Source organism: Eptatretus burgeri, chromosome 1 (assembly GCF_056783735.1).
Source record: "Eptatretus burgeri isolate ZD-2024b chromosome 1, Ebu_testis_v1, whole genome shotgun sequence".
In the NCBI taxonomy this organism is placed as follows: Eukaryota; Metazoa; Chordata; class Myxini; order Myxiniformes; family Myxinidae; genus Eptatretus; species Eptatretus burgeri.
In genome coordinates, this window is record NC_140961.1 from 131,416,014 (window position 1) to 131,438,028 (window position 22,015).

General features: G+C 44.2%; 1 protein-coding gene across 5 annotated transcripts in view; it reads left to right on the forward strand.

Annotated features, from left to right (window-relative positions):
- DNAH10 (dynein axonemal heavy chain 10) overlaps positions 1-21,209 on the forward strand; it is a 494,970-nt gene extending 473,761 nt beyond the window's left edge. For 3 of the 5 annotated variants that reach the window (XM_085898117.1, XM_085898126.1, XM_085898143.1), the window contains 6 exons: positions 5,615-5,746; positions 9,874-10,085; positions 10,271-10,438; positions 10,862-11,042; positions 18,648-18,793; positions 20,887-21,209. In XM_085898117.1, coding sequence (XP_085754243.1) covers positions 5,615-5,746; positions 9,874-10,085; positions 10,271-10,438; positions 10,862-11,042; positions 18,648-18,793; positions 20,887-21,033 — 986 coding nt within the window. In that variant the 3' untranslated portion in view covers positions 21,034-21,209. Of the gene's footprint in view, positions 1-5,614; positions 5,748-9,873; positions 10,086-10,270; positions 10,439-10,861; positions 11,043-18,647; positions 18,794-20,886 lie in introns of those variants that run through there. The other 2 variants (XM_085898134.1, XM_085898154.1) reach the window with 2 other exon arrangements.
- Positions 21,210-22,015: the final 806 nt, after the last annotated feature.

The window sequence follows — 22,015 nt, forward strand, 5'->3', positions numbered from 1 at the left end:
AGCAGGGATTTTGGCCCACTCCTCCATCGAGATCTTCTCCAGATCCTTCAGGTTTCAGGGCTGTCACTGGGCAACACAGACTTTCAGCTCCCTCCAAAGATTTTCTGTTGGGTTCAGGTCTGGAGACTGGCTAGGCCACTCCAGGACCTTGAGATGCTTCTTACGGAGCCACTCCTTAGTTGCTCTAGCTCTGTGTTTCGGGTCGTTGTCATGCTGGAAGAGCCAGCCACGCCCCATCTTCAATGCTCTTGTTGAGGGAAGGAGGTTGTTGGCCAAGATCTCGCGATACATGGCCCCATCCATCATCCCCTCAATACGCTGCAGTCGTCCTGTCTCCTTTGCAGAAAAGCATCCCCAAAGAATGATGTTTCCACCTCCATGCTTCATGGTTGGGATGGTGTTCTTGGGGTTGTACTCATCCTTCTTCTTCCTCCAAACACGGCGAGTGGAGTTTAAACCAAAAAGCTCTATTTTGGTCTCATCAGACCACATGACCTTCTCCCATTCCTCCTCTGGATCATCCAGATGGTCATTGGCAAACTTCAGACGGGCCTGGACATGCGCTGGCTTGAGCAGAGGGACCTTGCGTGCGCTGCAGGATTTTAATCCATGACGGCGTAGTGTGTTACTTATGGTTTTCTTTGATACTGTGGTCCCAGCTCTCTTCAGGTCATTGACCAGGTCCTGCCTTGTAGTTCTGGACTGATCCCTCACCTTTCTCATGATCATTGAGGCTCCACGAGGTGAGATCTTGCAATGAGCCCCAGACCGAGGGAGATTGACTGTTATCTTGAACTTCTTCCATTTTCTAATAATTGCGCCAACAGTTGTTGCCTTGTCACCAAGCTGATTGCCTATTGTCCTGTAGCCCATCCCAGCCTTGTGCAAGTCTACAATTTTGTCCATGATGTCCTTAGACAGCTCTCTGGTCTTGCCCATTGTGGAGAGGTTGGAGTCTGATTGATTGAGTGTGGACAGCTGTCTTTTATGCAGATAACGAGTTCAAACAGGTGCAGTTAATACAGGTAGTGAGTGGAGAATGGGAGGGCCTCTTAAAGACAAAACTAACAGGTCTGTGAGAGCCGGAATTCTTTCTGGTTGGAAGGTGATCAAATACTTATTTCATGCAATAAAATGCAAATTAATTATTTAAAAATCATACAATGTGATTTTCAGGATTTTTGTTTTAGATTCCATCTTTCACAGTTGAAGTGTACCTATGATAAAAATTACAGACCTCTATGTGCTTTGTAAGTGGGAAAACCTGCAAAATCGGCAGTGTATCAAATACTTGTTCTCCCCACTGGATACATATATATATATATATATATATATATATATATATATATATATATATATATATATATATATATATATATATATATATATAGTGAGTCAGAAGTAGCGCCCGATTTCTGTCAGTTGATTGTTTATTTGCCATTTGTATTACAGTGTACAAGAAGGTAGAAATAAATGAATGACATGTTTATCTCACCATTTATTCAAGAAAAATTATTACGGAACTGTACCAAGCTGTTTTACTTGCAATTTTCAAAGTGCCCTCCCTCGTGATCGATGCACAGTTGCAGCCGAGCAGGCACAGAGCACCACACACATCTGCAGAGTTCGATATCAATTTCCTCAAACTTTGCAGTGATTTGAGCCTTCAATATCCTGAATGGTATGAGGCTTTTCATGATAAGCAAGGTCTTTCATGAGCCCCCAAAGAAAGAAATCTGGAGGTGTAAGGTCTGGGGAGCACGCCGGCCACTCGATCGGACCGCGGCAGCCGATACACTTTCTGGGAAAGTTTTCATCACACCACTGACTAACATAACGTCCATAATGAGGTGGAGCTCCATCATGCTGGAAATAACAGTCCTGATCTTGTACCCTGGGCCAAAAGAAGGTTTGCAGCATATCCAGGTAAATTTCTGCAGTGACAGATCCCTCAAAGAAAAAGGGTCCAATTATCCCTAATGGAGATATGGCTGCCCAAACTGTCACTCCAGGTAAATTTACCTCCTTCTCAACTGTCACCCTTGGGTTATTCGCAGCCCAGTAGACACAATTGTGTCTGTTAATTGTGCCATTAAGCTTAAAACATGCCTCATCTTACCACCAGAAGTTGTCTGGCATTGTGTCCTCTTCGTGAAGTTTCACTAAGAACTCTTCGCAAAATTGAAGATGGCGGTCGTCATCTCCATCATGAAGGGCATGCAGTAAGCGTGGAATGTAAGGTTTCCATTTTTTCTAGTGAAGGATACAGATAACACTTGATTGGCTCACTTCCAATTCTGCAGATAAACGGCGAGTTGACTTTTGCGGACTTTGTTCCAGTCTTCCGATGGCTTCTTCAGCCTTAGCTACATTTGTTGCCGTTTTCGGGTGACCGGACTTCTTTGCAGTGGCTACTGACCCTGTTGCTTCAAATTTCTCGACAATCAATCGTATGTTTCTTCCCTGAGGTGGGTTAATATCGAATTCCTGTGCCAAACGGCGTGCTGCAATCGTTGGTTGTTCATGACATTTGCAGTAATGTTTCACGGCTGCAATGTGTTGATTCATCGAAATTCATGGTACAATTTGTTGCAAATTCAGTAACTCTCCAAACTCACAGCAATAACCTGCAAAACAAAATCAAAAATAAATAAATTACGAAAATTATTAATCTGCAAGACAATTATTAACAACATGACTTCCAAGAAAGAATCTGACAGCCGAAAAAACAGAAATCGGGTGCTACTTTTGACTCACCCTGTGTGTATATATATATATATATATATATATATATATATATATATATATATATATATATATATATATATATATATATATATATATATATATATATATACAGGGTGTCCCAAAAAAAATGTACTCACTCTTTAAATGATAATAAATGCATTGTTTATTGACTTATAAACAAGATTAATGGTTAAATGTATAAATGGATAAATGCATGTTTACAAATGTTCAAACTGATGACCATCACGTTCCAAACACAGCCGATAACGTGGACCAATGGATTCAACAGCGTTACAAATCATTTCATTTGGAACTACAAGACATTGTCTTTCAATTTCCTCTTTCAGCTCATCGACTGTTGCTGATTTTGAGCCGTAAACCTTATCTTTGAGATATCCTCATAAAAATAAGTCCATTGGAGTGAGGTCTGGGGAACGCGCAGGGAATTCAACACTACCACTTCGCCCAATCCATCTGTTCGGAAAAGTTGCTTCGAGATAAGCCCTTACATCACGGTGATAGTGGGGAGGTGCTCCATCTTGCTGAAAGTAAATCTCTTCGTCACCAAATATCTCTTCGACACGTGGACCGACGAATTCCTGCAGCAAGTTTAAGTAAACATCCCCAGTGACAGTTTGGTTAAAAAAAAAATGGCCCTAGGATGCCCAATGCTGATATCCCACACTACACAGTAACCCCTGGCGAGTTTAAGTGGTATTCCATAGTAACATGCGGATTTTCAGGAGCCCAGTAGTTGCAATTGTGTCGGTTAATTGAGCCATTTAACTTGAAGCCTCATCGCTCCAAACAATTTTGGATGGAAATGCTGCATCTTCTTCGCATTTGCCCAGGTACCACTCACAAAATTCAGCTCTCCGGTCAGGGTAGTCTTCATCGAGAGCATGGATTAATTTTGGAAGGTAACTTTTCCAATTAATTCGCTTCAAAATGGGATGGGCGCTTGATTTGGGGATTCCTGTCTCAAGAGCCATTTATCGTACAGATTTCCGTGGGGATCGGTGGAGGGTTTCCAGCAATCGATTTTCCTTTGCAGGGGTGGTTGATGACCGTGGTCTTCCTGAACGCTCGTTATGGACGTCATGCACAGTTCCATTTGTTTCAAACTTTTCTCGGATGTGAGCAATGGTGCGTCGCGTTGGTGGATCTTTGTGGAAATGTCTTCCAAATTGTCTTTGCACTTCCATGATGTTTTCGTGCTTCCAGTAGCACTTTATGATAAATTTTCTTTCTGCAAAACCTAGTCGTACTTCTGCCATTATTGGGGTCAATTTGATCTGAAAATAAATGAAAAATTCAATGAGTTATGAGGAGCCAAAATGTGAGTACCTTTTTTTGGGACACCCTGTATATACATATATATATATATATATATATATATATATATATATATATATATATATATATATATATATATATATATATTTATATATATATACACATATACACACACACACACACACACACACACACACACACACACACACACACACACACACACACATTTGCGAGGTTAGAGACACAAGATTTTGAAACAAACACAGAATTGAGGCATTCGGCCTTCTCACGAGCAGAGTCGACTGTGGTGTCATTTGAAGTGAGGGAAGGGATGGAAGGGGCGCATACAACAGAGACAGACTTGACAAGGTGTCACCAGGTTTGAGAGGAGGGTGACAAGTTTGAAAGTTAATATTTGAGATTGGACAGATGTTTTCTGGCTACTCAAGTTACCTAGTCTTTTGTTTCAATATTTGGTTGATGGGTGATGAAGCTATGCTCGGTTGCTGTGGGTTTGGATCTTCTATTGGTGAAATATAATGTATGAATTGAATGCTGATGGGGCTGGGAAGATTGCCTCGAGGTACACACACTCTCCTGTAAGCTGTCTAGCCCTGACCCAATTATAAACTGTCATGCTGGTGTTTCGCAGGCAAGGTGATAAATCAGCATGTGTGCTGTCCCTTGGATGGACGTTAAACTGGACATACAATTTACCGGCATTAGCTGGTGGATATTAAATATCCCATGGTGTCTTTCGTGAAGAGTACGTGAGTTATCGCCGACACCATGAACATATTGCAAATTCCTGCCATAACTATTTAGTTGAATGTCTGACCTGGCCAGCTGGTTTGTGAAAGACTTGGGCCATAAACTCTTCTGGTCTAACGCCGAAAGAATGTGGGAATAATTGTGGCCATTAAAGAAAAAAAGAAGAATAAACTGAATGCCAATCTATCAATGGTAGTGAAAATGACCTCTGGTCATTTTGAAAGAATGTTCACTTGCATGCTTCATCAGTGAATGATCTTCCATCGATATTGGCTGATCATTGTTCTGATCATGAATCAAACTACCTCTACTTCTTAATTCCCATCACTTTCTGAGCATATGCAAGTTTTGATCAACCACATGTAAAACTGCACCTCACTGGAATTAAGTTACATAACAACTTCATTGAAACTCACAGCATTCAAGTACAAGGCCCTCTGGGTTTGCTTGAGCTAACCTGAACGTTGATTGTCCCTGATATCCTAACTTGTTTTATTGGAGCTGTTCTACCAACGACTTAACATCTCTTATAGGATTTCCTACTAAACAAATTTGAATGTGATAAAACCCACCTATGAAAGAAGCAAAGAAACATAGTCATCGCCTTCATTCTTATTATTATGGTGGTGGGTGTGGTGTGAATGGTTGGTTTCCCATAATGTCACTTTTTGTTTTTGTGATCTGATAAGTTAAAAATGTACAGTATGTAACGTTTTTGAAATGGAGCCTTGGTAGTAAATCTTTCAATATAATTTTCCTCCTCTAAAAAAATTAATCTCTGTTATCTTTTTCACTGAAGGAGTAATTGAGTCTCTACCACTGGCTAATACCCCTGAGGTCTTGGGGTTGCACTCGAATGCAGAGATCGGTTACTACACACAAGCGGCGCGTACTATGTGGAGCCATCTGCTGGAGCTGCTGCCGCAAACAGGCGAGCCTTATGCATACAACACAGATGATAATTTGAAGCCGTATTCATGGTGAGAGATACTATTACTGCCGATGGAGTGTGAGGGAGCTAAACTTCTTGCCTTCTCAAGTGTGTGTGTGTGTGTGTGTGTGTGTGTGTGTGTGTGTGTGTGTGTGTGTGTGTGTGTGTGTGTGTGTGAGTGTGAGTGTGAGTGTGTGAGTGAGATGATGATCGCATAGCCACAGTAAGCATGAGGAAACAATCCAGCTATAGAGGTGACTTGCTCCAGAGCTTGGTTTTGTGCCGAGGCTTGTAATTTTCAGTTTGTTATCTTTACAAGGGGAGAGCTGCTCTCTCGGTCCATGATGTTCAGCTGTTTATAAAGTGAATGTCCTTTAGAGTGAGTTAGTACTGGTTTAAACTGTTCATGTTTTTGTTTTGCTTGCAAAGGAAGCAAGCAAACGAGTCAGAGTCAATATGTGATCATTTCTGCAGTCAACTGAGCCTCCTACAAGGATTATTGGTGGAGAGCCAAAGCACTCTGGTACAGGTTGGGAGTAATTAAAAAATTTCCCTCGATCTGCATGGCTGACACATCCTGGTTGTCAGAATCCACAACTGGCCTTTAACACTATCCCAACTACAGAGTTCATAGAACACCTTACCCCATGCAATCTTGAGAAAAAAGGACATAGGTGGGGTCTGTGAGCAGAAAATTTAATTCGTTGAGATGACATAAAATTCTGTAATATTTTGCTCGAGTTCTGCTAAATGAAAGGTTTTTGAAATGAAATTTTTGATTTGAAAAAAAAGTTTTTGAAAAAAATGAAAGGTCAAAAAGGTCATTTGTGTTCTTCAGTGTTCAAGTACTGCATATAATTCAATTTAAATAAAATAAAGGTTTTCACAGTTGTATAAAAAAAATTTTGGAGTGTTTACCACCATTGATACACTCTTATCTATATATTAATACTGAAGGACCAATTTTGTGCTCCTCCTAGCGGTCCCGTCACGTTTTTCTCGGTACTGTGATCTGGACTGAAAGAGACTTCGTACCTGTGAGAGTGCATCGCACATAGTGGCAATAGTCAACTTTCAACTCTGAAGCAGAATAAACACTTTTCGTTTTACATTCGTTTACATGGCGACGTGTGACGTCACCGCTGAGAGGCGTCAGGACGTCATGACATCATCGGTCATTCGCTGACGTCATTACATCTGTCGACGACAGACCGTCACCGCTGAGCGGTGTAATTCCACTCCTCGAAAATAGCGTCTGCAATGTAAAACCCTCTTCTGCACATGCTGACTACCTCAGAATGTGAATTTGACACAAAAAAATGGAACAATAAACATTGTATCTTCTATATATTAATACTGAAAGACCAATTTTGTGCTCCTCCTAGTGGTCGCGTCACGTTTTTCTCGGTACTGTGACCTGGACTGAAAGACACTTCGTACCTGTAAGAGTCCATCGCACATAGTGGCAATAGTCAAATTTCTACTCTGAAGCAGAATGAACACTTTTCGTTGAGACGGGGCAGGGAGTGAAGAGGCGGAGGGCAAGGTAAGCAAATTTTTGGGCGGGGGTAAACAAATTGAAAGCGGGAGATTGGGGGGGATGGGGCGGGGGCTGGGGTGAATTAGGCGGGGTTGAGTGTGAGGGGGTGCACAGGGGGGCGGGGAGTGAAGAGGCGGGGCCGGGGTAATTACATTTTTGGGCGGGGTTGAGCAAGTTGAAGGCGGGGGGAAATGGGGCAGGGGCGAGGGATGAGTGGGGGGGGGAAAGCACGCCCTGTTCAGCCCATGTCCCTCGAGTGTGGGTGAGCTGGTGAGGGTGGTTGAATGAACGGAATCCGTCTGTGACAGGGTTTTGGCTAGTAATATATAATGCCATTCCTTTCACACCATAAGCCACATAGGGCAGCCAAGGCAATTTCATTGACAAGAAGTACAGCCCTGGAAAGGTTGCCACTCAAACAAGCTACCCTGAATGGTTATTACCCCAATACACTGGTACTCAATTTGCCAACCTCAGAAGGATGACAGGCTGAGTCAACCCTACCTGGTATCAATTCAACAGCCTGACGGGCTTGAAATCAAGACCCTAGGATCTTAAGACAGCCACCTTAACTGTTAAGCCAACATCAGGCCTATGATGCAGTCTTATACACCACCTTATTTAACACGTTAGTTACATTAGTTCTTCATGCCTGTTGTTTGTGTCCTTTATGACGTTCTTAAAAGCAGTAAGTTTCCTGTTTGGAATGTTTTTCAATTTTGTTTGACTGCTAGGCAGGCAGATCAAGTATAAAAAAAAATCTCACTCCTCTCTGCACATGTGCAATCACGACAAATTCAAAGCCCACGTACTGTTAAATGGCAGGTTCATTTTAAAATTCGTGATTTTCAAAATGTAACATTCAAATTAAATTACGTTGTTCCTCAATCATAAACTGATGTTTGTCGACAGACAGACAGATAGAAAGACAGACAAAGTGAACCAATTGCTTTACCCCACATTTTGCTTCACATGCATGGTGTAACAATGTATAAATGGAGCTTTTTTCGCATGTTTCCTTATTTTTATACACATTCACAAAACTTGCTTCAGACTCCGTATTTTAAAAGCTTTCATTGTGGATTTTCATTATTAAAAGTCAGCAGGCAAGATGTCTGTAAAGTCGTTGTGCAACTTTGAACTTTGATAACTTTTAATGTTTACATGATACAAACAAAATATAAATAGCACATGGAAGTATGAAAGTCATCAGGTTTTTACTAAATACAGTTCAACCTTTCAGACTTCAACATAACCGCCATATATTATAATACTTCGTTCAATCTTGGCATACTTTTAATGACTTGGTCGTGTACCAGACTCAGTGGTGTAATGGTTAGAGCAAATGATTAGAGCATCTTCTCTGAGTTTGGGAGGTAGATGGTTCAAGTTCTGTCTGAGTCATGTTTTAAAATAATTGGGATGTGCTGCTTGCTTCATGCTCAGCATTTAAAAGATAAGAGCACAGACAATCCCCATATATTGGCATCCATGAGGAGGAGGAGATGCCCCGTTGAGTATAATGAGAAAAGCGGTGCCATTGTTGTGACATCGCTGGTACACAGAGTATCCTGGGAAGTGACGGCACTTCCCCAAGCTTGGTGGCTGTATTGTGTTTGTATCATCAATATGTCTATGTTTGTGAGTGGCAGCTCCATTGCAAACCTTAGACTTTGTATTAAAAAAATCCCATTTTTCAACTTGGTGAAAACGTTCTCCAGTTGCTGCTGAGCAATTAATGAATTGCATTTGTGATCCTAGCCCTAAGTTCATCCAAAGAATGTGTTTTGATGAGTAAGCAACAGTTTGACATTGACCCATAAAATATAACCCAATCGGGACATGTCAGGTGAACAAGGTGGCCAAGCAATCGATCCACGTGTACCGATCCACTTGTTTGGGAAGACATCATTCAAGAACCGTTATCGCGCTGATGCAAAGTAATAGGTGAAAGATTTAGTCGTCATAGTTTGGGGACTGACATTGTGGTTGTTGACTTTACCACTGATGTAGAAGATGCTTCATTAGAAAATGTCATCTCATCAAGAAACTGAGGCAAATTGTGGATTTAACAACAGCAATAACAACATTAATATTAACAAAAACTTAATTAATTATTCTTTCATATTCCATTACATGGTTTACTTCTATCATGTGCACATCAAAAGTTATAAAAGTTCAAAATTGTGCAAGGACTTTATGAACACCCTTATGCTCATTCAGATGTATGGCTGAGTTAAGATATGTTTTATCATAACAATGGTGATAGCCTGGTGTTGGCTCAGTGGTTAGGGTGGCGGCTTGGGATCCTGGGGTCCTGAGTTCAAGCCCTGTCGGCCGCTGAATAAATACACCAGGGGGTTGACTCAGCCTGTTATCCTTCCGAGGTCAGCGAAATGAGTACCAGTTCCAGTGTGTGTACTGGTACAGGGACACTGCATCAGCAACACAGTCGCGCTCCAAGAAATGATAGCTACCCCGGCAGCTGAGCTGCCATACGACCACCACCATAACAATGATAATTACAGGAAATTTGTAGAGATTACCCTTCCGTGGATGCTGATTATTTTATACAATCTTACTGCAGGAGACTCAGGCACAGGGACCAGCTGTGAAGAGCTGATTGGTCAGGTGGTGCAAGATGTGCAAAATAAAATTCCAAAGCAGTTTAAAATCCAAGACGTGCGTCGGAAACTTGGTGAAAACGTGAGCCCAACGGCAGTGGTGCTCCTTCAGGAACTGGAGCGTTTCAATCTGCTGACGCTCAACATGACTCGCTCTCTCACCGAGCTGAGCAAGGTCAGTGGCTTTTCACCACGACATGCTCTGACGATGAATTTTCATTTTATTCTTGTATCATCAGAAAGATGGAAATAAAATGATTTAAAAGTAACAATTGCATGCATCGTTTAGCATGGAGCCTCTTTCTTTGGTTCATCGCTCCTTAGTGTCCGTGATTACAAACCATTATCGTTGAATTGCAGGCCCTTCTCGGTGAGGTGGGTATGAGCACAGAACTAGATGACATCGCTCGTGCTCTGCTCAATGGGCAAATAGCAAGTTTGTGGCGTCGTCTCGCCCCGGACACCCTCAAGCCATTGGGAGGTTGGATGGTCCATTTCCAGCGTCGGCTGAATCAGTACACTGCCTGGGTGAGATACACACAGCACACTATGTCTGTTTTCTGTTTTCCTTTATTATTCACTTTTACACTCCATTCTTCAACAACCAGGGTCATTGAGTACTCCATCGTGAGCGCAGAGTACTTAGAGCTCCATCCTAGTTCTCATTGCTGGGGACACAGTGTTTCGAACACCATCCTGATGATGAACATTCACTCTTCTCGACATGCATTTGCTTGTATTAGTTTTAATTCACCATCCTGATGACCTTGTCATGAAACAAGTCCCTCGGATGTGTCATGAGTTTGGACGTCTTTGTAAAAGGATGTTTTCCTTGGAGAGTCCCTGTGGGATGTGGCCAATCATAATTACCCTTTTTCCATGGTGTGTTTTATTCGTAAAAACATGCCAGATTATTACAGTCATGCCACTCACACTTGTGTCTCCGGACAGATTAACAAGGGAGAACCATTGGTCATGTGGCTATCTGGTTTGCATGTTCCGGAATCGTATCTCACAGCGCTAGTGCAAGCCACGTGTCGCCATAATGGCTGGCCATTGGACTGCTCTACACTCTACACACAGGTCACAAAGTATTGTGCACCAGAGGAGATCACCGTTACAGCAGGCCAAGGTCAGAAAGGCTTATGCAGTCATATCATTTCTACATCTCATGTTCTCTATATGTTATTATTAGGGTACCATTAGCCTTACAGGCTGTGGTTCCCTATTGTTTCTGTTATGTTTATTTTTATTATTAGTTATTCTTCATCCCATTTTGGACTTTTTTTTTTGCTCGATTATTTCTTCAACATTTCTTTTTCTCTCAGCAACCGCTTGTGTGATTGACATTAAATTCTGAGGTTAGGAGTGACCCAACCATGGAGAATATTTTAATTATAATTATGACATCAGAGGTCATGTGGTATGGTAGTCATCTTGGATTAAACTAATTAACACACAAATTCACACAGATTAAACGAATTAACAAATCTTGGATTAACACACCGCACAGCAAGGGGGGGGGGCATGAGACAAGAGGGGAGGGAGTGGGAAGGACAAAACAGTGGGGGACAGAGACATTAGGAGATCTGTGGAATGGAGAGGGAAGGAGCGGGGAACACAGGGTATTCAAGATGGACATTACAGGGACTTTCAGGAAGGAAAGCAGGGAATTTGAAGGAGGTGGGTTTGGGGTGGATTAACGGAGGAGAAAAGATCGAGGATTTCGATGGGGGACGATAAGAAGTGGTGGTGAACAGCTGTTTTGAAGGCCTGGAGGGAAGAATGGGATTTATCAGAGTGAGGGAGTTTATTCCAAAGGCGGGAAAAAAGAGGAGTGAAAGAGTGAAGGTGAGCAATGATTCGTGATTTTAGTAGTTTTACCAAAAGGGGGTTGCTGGTGGACCTTGAGCCCCCTGCGGAAATATGGGAGGGATATATTGTAGAGAGAGCAGGCTGGAGAGGAGATGGTAGAAGACAGAAATACCACCGACCTGCCTGTGGTGAGAGAGTGAGAGGCCCAAAGACAGCCTCATCTTGGGAGATGCCAATGATCCGAAATGCCTTGGTTTCCACAGAATGAAGCTGAGAAAGGTGGGAGGCAGGAGCAACAGCTCAGAGGGGAGAGCAGTACTCCATCAGCCTGTGGACGAAAGCTTTGTATTCGGTCAGGAGCTCAAGTGGGCCAAGGAAGGACTTTGCATGACGGAGGATTCCCAGTCGGCAACTGGCTTTGGAGGCCAGATTGGAAATGTGGATTTCCCAAGAAAGATCATGGCAGATAGTGAGACCCAGAAGCTTAAAAAAAGGACTTCTTCCAGAGGATTGTTGAGAAAGTGGATGGGGTGGGGGGGGGGGGTGTTCCAAACGGTCCTTTTGGAGGGACATAGTGAGAGTGTGAGATTTGTCAGGATTGAAAGACATGTTCCACATGTTGGACCAGTTTGTAATTTTACCCAGATCTGCAGGGAGCGAAGAAGCTGCTGCTTGCCGGTCTGAGGGATGACAGATGGTACGGTAGAGGGTGGAGTCATCAGAAAAGAGATAAAGAGGATTTTCCAGAGAGTCGGAGAGATCATTGATGAAAACCAGAAAAAGAACAGGGCCCAGAATGCTGCCTTGAGGAACTACAGCCTGGACAGGAAGAGGGGATGAAAGAACTCCATTTAGGGCCACACACTGACTGCGACAGGAGAGGAAGTCTGCGAGCCATGAGTAGAGATGGCCTTGGATATCATAGGAAGAGAGTTTGGTGAGCAGGGCAGGGTGCCAGACCGTGTCAAAAGCACGTTGTATGTCGAGGGATATGGCTCTGATTTCACGTCCGGCATCGAGGACCTCCATCCATTGTTGGGAGAGCAGAAGCAGCATATCCAGGGTGGAGTGCCCTGGACTGAAACCAAATTGTTGATCAGAAATCAAGCCATTGGAGAAGAGGAAGGATTTAATCTCTGATGCAATGATGGATTCCATAACCTTGCTGATGACTGGGAGAAGTCTGATTGGTCTGTAGTTGCAGGGATCTGTTTTTTCACCTCTTTTTATGCAGTGCAGTAATGTTTGCTGATTTCCAAGCAGATGGCAGATGAGCTTGAGCAAATGGGAGGGTGAGCAAGAGCAGAGGAGCAGGTTTTTAGGACACGTGGGCTGATGCTGTCTGGACCGGTTGCAGAATCGTAGTCGAGGTTTGACAGCAAGCTCTCCACCTTGTCAGGAGAAGAGGACACAGAGTCCAGGGACAATGTGTGGCTGGGTAATGTGGGTCCAGAAAGCGATGGGTTTTGGACACAAGATTTTGATGCAAACACTGAGTTTAGGCATTCACCCTTTTCACGTGTGGTATCAGCAGTACGGCTATTTGAGGTAAGGGAGGGGATGGAGGGGGAACATATGCCAGAAACAGATTTGATTAGACACCACCAGGATTTGGAGGATGGAGAGAGGTTTGAGAGTGCAGACTTGAGCTTAGAAAGATGTTCTCTGGCTCTCCTGATGGTAGATATACACTTATTCCAAGCTTCATGGAAGGAACTGAGATTACCCTCAGTTGGGTTTGCTTTCCATGAGGAAAAGGAAAGTTGTTTCAGGACAACTGCCTCACCACAAACTTCATTGAACCATGGGCGGGAGGAAGGGAAGGACAGCTGAAGACGAGAGGGGATAAATTTGTGCATGAGGGAGAGCAAGTTTCTTTGAAAGAATTCCTAGGATGAGTTGATGTTGGATAAAGTAGCGATGGGAGACCAGTCTAGAAGTTTGATGGCTGCTTGGAGACCCTGCCAGTCCATTAGAGTGAAATGCCAGACTCGACGGTGGTGAGGTGATTCCCTGATAACAGCCAGAGAGATATCCATTTTGACAAGGACATGGTCAGAAGAACCGATTGGAGCAGAGGAAGAACGGCAGATATATTCAGGGAAATATGTCAAAATCAGATCCAGAAGAGATAGAGTACCATTGGTTGAGATCCGGGTCTGGAAATTGACCGATTGAGTCAGTCCCATTGAGTTGCAGAAAGCTTTTGCTGAAGTGCCATGACAGGTGAGAGAGGTACCCACACCGAGCCAACTGGCATGATGACAGTTGAAGTCACCACATATCTGGCCTCCAAAGCCAGGAAGAGGAAGAGAGAGTTTGGATGAGAAGATAAAACTTGGTCCATGTTTTCGGATAGTGAGGTGTAAATGCAGTCATCACTGTTTGGTGGACGGTACAGTACACATATAAACATGAGGTGGGAGTGGAGGGGAAGCCGTAGCCAGAGGTATTCCTGGGGGTCTGGGGGAGTGAGGGCAGTGCATGGAGAGTGAGGAATAGAGTCTTTGATGAAGAGAGCAACTCCTCCACCAGGAGGAGAGTTGTTGAAAGGGTGTGGGGGACTGCAGAAGAGCTCAGGGAGGGGGCTGGATGAGGAGGAGAAAATGAATTGTGGTGCTGGGGGAGAGGGGGTTGCAAGAGAGGGGACAGAAGGCAGTTGAGGATTTGAGGAGGTGGAGTGATGAGATGGAGGTGAGAGGGCAGGGGAAGGAGGCAGCTTTGTGGATGAGAGGGGGGACAACTTTGAGAAGGGTGAGTGAGGGGGTGAATGGTGGGTGAAGGGTGATTGGGAAGAGTTGAGGGAGAATGGTGAGAGGGAAGTTTTTGAGAGAGGTGAGAGAGAAGAGTGTGATGGTTGCTTTGAGAGGGAGGGGTGAGAGGGATGAGTTGGCACTGAAATTGGAAAAAAAAGAATGGTTGATGGAAAGCGAACATTCATTGCAAACTGGGTTTTTTTTTTAAGTTTTAGGTCAGAGATGCGATTAAAGACATTTCTTGATAGATGCAATGAAGACAAATTCAGAGAATGGAGAGAAGAAATGCTGTAACAGTTGGAATTTTTTAGCAACCCTATCTAGGAAGGAGGGGTTTTAGGAAGGAGGGGTTTTAGCAACCAAATTCGGTATGAATGAAAGGTCGAATTAACACACCTGTTAAAAAGTCTGTTGAAATAGAAGATGAGTCATGAATTATGATACAGTAATGAGTGCCACATGTGTGAAAGAGGAAGATGAAGCATTATAAGAGATCGTTTTTATTATTATTATTATTATTATTATTATTATTATTATTATTATTATCATGATTGTTTGAGAGAATTTTCATCAGATTCGGTAATGGAAATGTTGAAAAAATCGTGAGGTGAATGATGAATTTGGATCGGTAAATGCAGGGAATGGAAACAGATCACGTGGTTACGGGAGAAGCACGTAGCTATGGGAGGTGTATAGTCAAAAGTGAATTTAGTTATTTTAAATATGGATTGCGTAACATTCGGAAAAGGGAAGGTTGAAGTCAAATTGTGGAGGTGTATGGTGAATTTGGAACTGTAAACGCAAAGTGAAGCTGCTGGGTCAATGAAACGTATCAGGAAGAGGGTGGAGAGAGACACGTGGTCACAGGAGGTGTACAGATCGAAAGTATTGTTGCGAATTCGCGCCCGCCGGCGTGCGAACGGCCACGTAACCCGAATTGCGGCACGTCGCCCACTGGACGGACAATTCAGTCGTGACCCTCTCGGAACAACGCCGAGAGCTAGTCACGGGTGGGGGTTTAACCTCACCACGATCGAGCCAATTGCCCACCCGCGCAGGATAGGGTTGCTCGCCAAATTCGATCTACCGAAGTACCTGCACGAATGGTCGACTGGGCGATCGTACCACGCCACAGGCTGACTCCGGACACGAAACCGCTTAAGCGGTCCGTTCCGTGCTACAGTGATAACCGAGCGGTCTTATCATCGGCCTTGACGGTTCCGATTAATTACTGGGATATTGAACCCACTACGAACCCCTTACGTGATGCAAGATGGAGGGTCAATAAAAAAGGAAAAGAGACGAAGCAGAGCGGGAACAGTTCAACAAGCAAGCATTTTTATTCACACACATAGACAAGCACGTATCCACAGCCATACAGTCAAAATGCACATAAAAAGCAAAGGAAGAGTTAAAACCGAATAAGCAATTATTCACAGCACAGTCACTTACACGATTCTACTTTACAGGACACGGCACCACACCATTCATACAAAAACCCAAAAGAAATGATTGAAAGAGCATGACCGTAGGGAGCTCCCCGAGCTGGTGTCCACAGTGATCCGGCTCTGCCAGCACTGCCAATCCCCTCAAGGCGCCCTCAGTCCGGAGCGACCCAACCAGCACGGTCCGGCGAGCGAGGTCTAGTCCGCGAGCCTCCGCGTCCGTTCGCGCTTCTCCTCAGGAACTCCACTCAACTCTCCACGCTCGTGTTCAGCCTTTTCCGCCGAGCTCTCCTCACTCGCTCGCGTTCGGCCTTTTCCGCCGAGCTCTCCTCACTCGCCCGCTTTCGCATTCGGCTTTTTCCCGCCAAGCTCTCCTCACTCGCTCGCGTTCGCGTTCAACCTTTCCCGCCGAGCTCTTCTCACTCGCTCGCTTTCGGCCTTTTCCGCCGAGCTCTCCTCACTCGCCCGCTTTCGCGTTCGGCTTTTTCCCGCCAAGCTCTCCTCACTCACTCGCGTTCGCGTTCGGCCTTTTCCCGCCGAGCTCTCCTCACACCCTCGCGTTCAGCCTTTCCCGCCGAACTCTCCTCACTCGCTCGCTTTCGCATTCGGCCTTTTCCCGCCAAGCTCTCCTTACTCGCTCGCTTTCGCGTTCGGCCTTTTCCCGCCAAGCTCTCCTCATTCGCTCGCTTTCGCGGTCGGCCTAAAACTCAACTTCACTGTCCTTCGCGTTTTCGTTCCGCCCCTTTTTCTTCAGCAAGCCCCGCCCCTTGCGCTCGCATTCTGCCCCCTTTTTCACAAAGCCACGCCCCCTCTCAACTCCCACCCCTCCTTCCAGAACATGCTGGAAACTTCCGGAAGGAGGGGTCTTCCGCCCAATCGGCGACGCTCGCACCGCCATGGCATTCTTCCTCTTCCCTCGCGGGGTGAAATCCACCGCGGCGGAGCCATTCGTTGGGGGGGGGGGGGAACGGGGGCCGCCTGCTTTCCCTCGTTGAAGGCCAGGCCTCTGGCAACCGTGTGACGAGTCAGAACGCGGTGGTTGTTGAGGTGGCGTGGTTTGGTGTGGTTAGTGCTGTGGTGGGGATGGCGTGGTTGTTGAGATGCTGTTTGTTTGAAATAAAAGATAGAGAAATAAAAACGACTAACTGGAGGATTGCAGCCCAAATGGATCACATAAATTCCCTCTATACAATTGGTTTCGGCTAACTACACATGTACCTATGGAGATATCTCACCTGAGAGCCCTTTATGGTGTAATGTGAATTTCCACAGCCGTAACACTACCCCCTCCCCTTTTTACAGACTCGTCCTGAGTCGTCAAATTCTCGTGTGCCATCATGTGTAGTTCTCCCCTAGTACGTTTTACCTACGGATCCCTGAGTGCGACATTCATGGTATTCGTGTCCCCAAAATAAATAACCTGAGGGCTGAGTAACTAACTAACAAACTCACTCATACAGACGACTTAAATAAAATTGCCGGCGCGAAGACATACATGCCGGGGGCGCACTCATATTTTCAGTACATCTTAACACCTTACAAAATTTACACTAACCATGGCCCAGGATCAATGGACTCTGCAGGAAGAAAACCAAAACTCAAAAGTCCAAGGTGAACTGGCGCACAGGCCGCCACTGCAGGCCCGTGTTGTAGCTGCCAACAGGACAGTTCTTGCAGCTTCACAACGATCCTGGCGCGCATGGAAATGAACAGGGGGGGGGGGCAAATCAAAACAGAACGGGGGCAAAAGATGACGAGGGCAGTAGGCATGGCATGGCAAAGGTGAGCAGGCAAGCAAACAGCCGGCAGATGATCGACTGGCACAGGCCTTGCAGGAACACACCAGCAGACGATCTGGCCGGCACAGGCTTTGAAGTAATCAGCTGGTAGACGATCGGACCGGCACAGGCCTTGCAGCAAAACACCGGCAGACGATCCGGCCGGCACAGGCCTTGCAGCAAAACAGCCAGCCGATTAAGTTGGCCAGCCTTTGCCTTTCCGTGGAGGGAGTGTGGTGGTGCTGGCCACTCAGAAGGCGGGCTCGGACCTACCTAAACGTCTCCCTCCCAACTATCGCCTTTGCCTGTCACTGTACCTAAACACTCCCTTAATTTGTAAAAACCAATTCGGCCCCAATTAATTTTTTTTTTTTTTGCTCTTCCCCACTATAAATCGTCCCCTAACCCCCTTTATGTCTCTGTTCGGCTAACCTATCGTCTTCCTAGCCTACTCCCAACCCCTACGTTCCCTTCCCGGAAGGGAATAAGGGAGAGCTAGCGTCCTGTGTCGAGGCCCACCCAAGCCTCAGGATGGCCTCCTCGGAGTTCAGCGATCTAACCCAAAGTGGGTCCAGCGGCCCACAACGAGAGCGAAGGGATGGATGGTGCGGAGGGGTGCATCTCCTAATCTACCCTAACCATTAACTGTTAAACTACCCCAGGGCTTTCAACAAGCGCCTCTCGCTTAATCTATTGGTTCTAACAACCCAGATTCCCGTCGCCTGTGTTGGTGTCCTCACAATTTCGGGCTTCACCCCCCCCCCCATTTTCTTTCCGTGCCCTCACACGGTCAAAAAGCAGGACAGACAGACACCAAATTGTGTATTTTAGGAAGATTTCAATACCATTGGTGGGGAAAAACCAGAGAGAGAGAGAGAAAGAGAAAGAGAAACAGAATCGAGTGATTGATTTATTGATTGATTGATTGTTCCTTCCATTCCAGGGTGCTTTGTTCATGGCATTTACTTGGAGGGTGCTGGATGGGACTTGCAGCGCAGTTGTCTTGTATGCAGTCAGCCAAAGGTGCTACTTGAGGAACTTCCCGTATTGAGAATTATTCCTATCGAAGTTCGTCGGCTCAAGCTGTTGGTAAATGACCTGGCACATTCGGAATGTATACTTTGATGTAAAGGGTAAACTGATCCCCTTCTCTACTTTACCTCAGCTTGTTGAGAAATATTCAACACTGGGATTTTACTCTTATGGAAACACTGTTTATATATCGGTTAAGAGTATTTTATCAGAACAAAACACTGCAGTGATAAAACATCAATTATCATTTATAAAGGGAAATAGTCCATCCTTTTAAAGATATAACAGTGATGATGTGCCAACATAAAGGTAGCCCACAAAAATGGAACAAGTTTTAAATGCTTCAAATTACAAAACTTTCCTCCATTATTGTACCTCACCCTTTAGAACATTCAACATGAATCAGGACATAATAAGGATAAACTTTCCTCCATGATTATACACCATCCTATAGAATATTTAACATCCATCCATCCATCTGGACCATATTCTGTGCAGAGCGTTGGTGCTGCCAAAGTAGTCTCCTTAGCTATTGGACACAATTCTGGACAGGTCACCACTCCAACACAGGATACCAGCATGCTGGCACTCATTTTGCCAACCTCAAAAGGATGACAGGCAGAGTCAACCCCACCTGGTATTTATTCACAGAAAAGTGAGATTTGAACCTCAGGATCCAAGGATCCCAAGCCCACTCCAAGAATCCCAAGCCCACCACCCTAACCATTAAACCAACACCAGGCATAATATTTAGCAAGAATCGGGACATAATAAGGATAAACTTGCCTCCATTATTGTACACCATCCTATGGAATATTTAACATGAATCGAGACATAATAATATAAGGATAAACTTTCCTCCATTATTGTTCCTCATCCAAAAGAACATTTAACAATTGCTAATGATAATTAACTTGGTGCCATGTTTTAAACACTAGTGGGCCCGTTTGTCCGATGGATTAGGGTTGGTCTTCATAGCCTTGTTGCACACCTGCCTGCTGAACCGCTTGAGCATTAGCTTGTCTTTCACTAAGCCCAGATGTGTTTGTGGCCAGCGTGGGGATTATATGTTTGTTATTATTATTGCCATATGATACTACTATTCTTATTATTGTTTTAAATATTAGTATTAATTGATATATGCTTTGTTCCAATGATATCATTGTTTTTGTTATTTATTTTGCAATTAGAATGCCATGCCGTGGTAGAAGGACGTATTAAGCCATTTAAGACACCTTAACATGGCGTGCGTTTAAAACATGGGAATTCTGACTGATTTTTTAAATAGTTAATTAGCCTAATCAACTCGGGAGGTCATGGTGATCATTTTGGTGTTTTACAATCCACATCGAACGCTTCAGCAAAACTCCATAAAAAAGCATCACACACACACACACACACACACACACACACACACACACACACACACACACACACACACACACACACACACACACACACACACACACACACACACACACACACACACACACACACACACACACACCTTATCCATTTATAGTAGAGTCTTAAAGGGTCGACAGGGTCTTGTGGGTCCTGAGGGTTTTTTGGATATTTTGTCTTTTGTATTATCTGGGTCTTTTGTGTCCTCGGGGTCTTTTGGGACTTTTGGGTCCTCAGGAACTTTTTGGGACTGTTGGATTCTCAGAAACTTTTGGGTCCTTGGAACTTTTGGGTCCTCGGGGTCTTTTGGGTCCTCGGGGTCTTCAGGGTCTTTAGGAGTCTTAAGGGTCTTGGAGGTCTTATAGGATCCAAGACCCTGAAGACCCTGTATGGTATTTCACATTTAGAAGCAAATCTCAAATCGTCTTTGATTGAACCTTTATATTTTATTCCTATTTTATAAGATGTACAAAATGAAATATTTTAGGGAGAGATGAGTTTGGATATAGTTTTGATCTCTCTCCTGGGACAGCTTAGCTTGAAAAAAAAAATCATGGCCTTTTAAAAACACCAAAGCTACCCTTAACACACAGATCACTTGATTATCCCTCGAGTCATGATCTCGAGTGAGGAGTTTTACACATCGTTCATTGCTTTTCCAGAAAACCTTAAGTGATTGTGTACATTAATTGTCTATCAAATCAAAATGTAATTGATTCAAATGGTATGGGCATTGTACCATTCAGAACATGTTACGCACACCTGTGTACGTCACTTCGGCACGGCGCAACGCTATGGGCGTGGGCTTTGTGTTTGAAGCAGATCTACACACAGCTGTCCACAAGTCACACTGGATATTGTCGGGCGTTTGTCTTCTGCTCAACTCCGACTGAACTGTACGATGCCCTCCACAACTTGTATGGAGCGATAACTTATTATTTTGGTTGTTCAACTGTTCATTGATATCTTTATGATTGCTAAGTGGGCCTTCCTTGTATGCTGAGGATGTATTTTGTAGATGATTTACAGGATGCTTTCTATTATGCTGCAATAAACCATAAATACTGTTTCTATCATCATACCTGACTGATAAGCTACACCTGTCCAACAACTGCCTCAGCTACATTCTTCAAAACGTCATTTTCCATTGGCTACCTCCATCTGGTCCATCTCTTTGGACCACCTTAATCTGCTCTCTACCTGGTTCTTCTCGATGAAGAGAAGATGGATCAACCTACATCAACAAATCTCCCTTTTGTTTGATATACTTTTATCCATCAGCAAAGCATGAGGCTTGTGAAATGCAAATATAGAAGGATGAATACAACCTTGAGGTAAAGTCAAAAAAAACAGTGGTACGTGATTAGAGGATTCCTGTGAATATGCAAAAAGGGAAAAATCCCAGAATAAACTGCATTTGGAAACAAAATAGCCAAATTTTATATGGATTTGTGACACATAATGAGGAACAGACAAAAATGAATGAACGTACATCGTGTGGCAGTGGAGAGAACCAGAGATGAAGAAAGTAAACAGTCAAAGGGAGTTGGTTTTGTATGTGAGGAGAGCAGTTGACCTCGTTTGACAAGCACGCTCGACAATCGATCTTGTTCTTGTGAACTTGTGAGAAGATTCTTTTCTTCTTTGCCATTACTGTGAGGCATGACAAGTATATGTGCTCAACTGCTGAAAATTGAAGGCCACATCGTGGCTCCCCATCTGCCCTTATCAACGAGACAAGCCTGCTGTTGGCTTAACGGTTAAGGTGGCTGTCTTAAGGTCTTGAGATTGAGCCCCTGACCTCCCGTTGAAATAACACCAGGTGGGTTCACTCAGCCTGTCATCATTCCGAGGTCGGCAAAATGAGTATCAGCT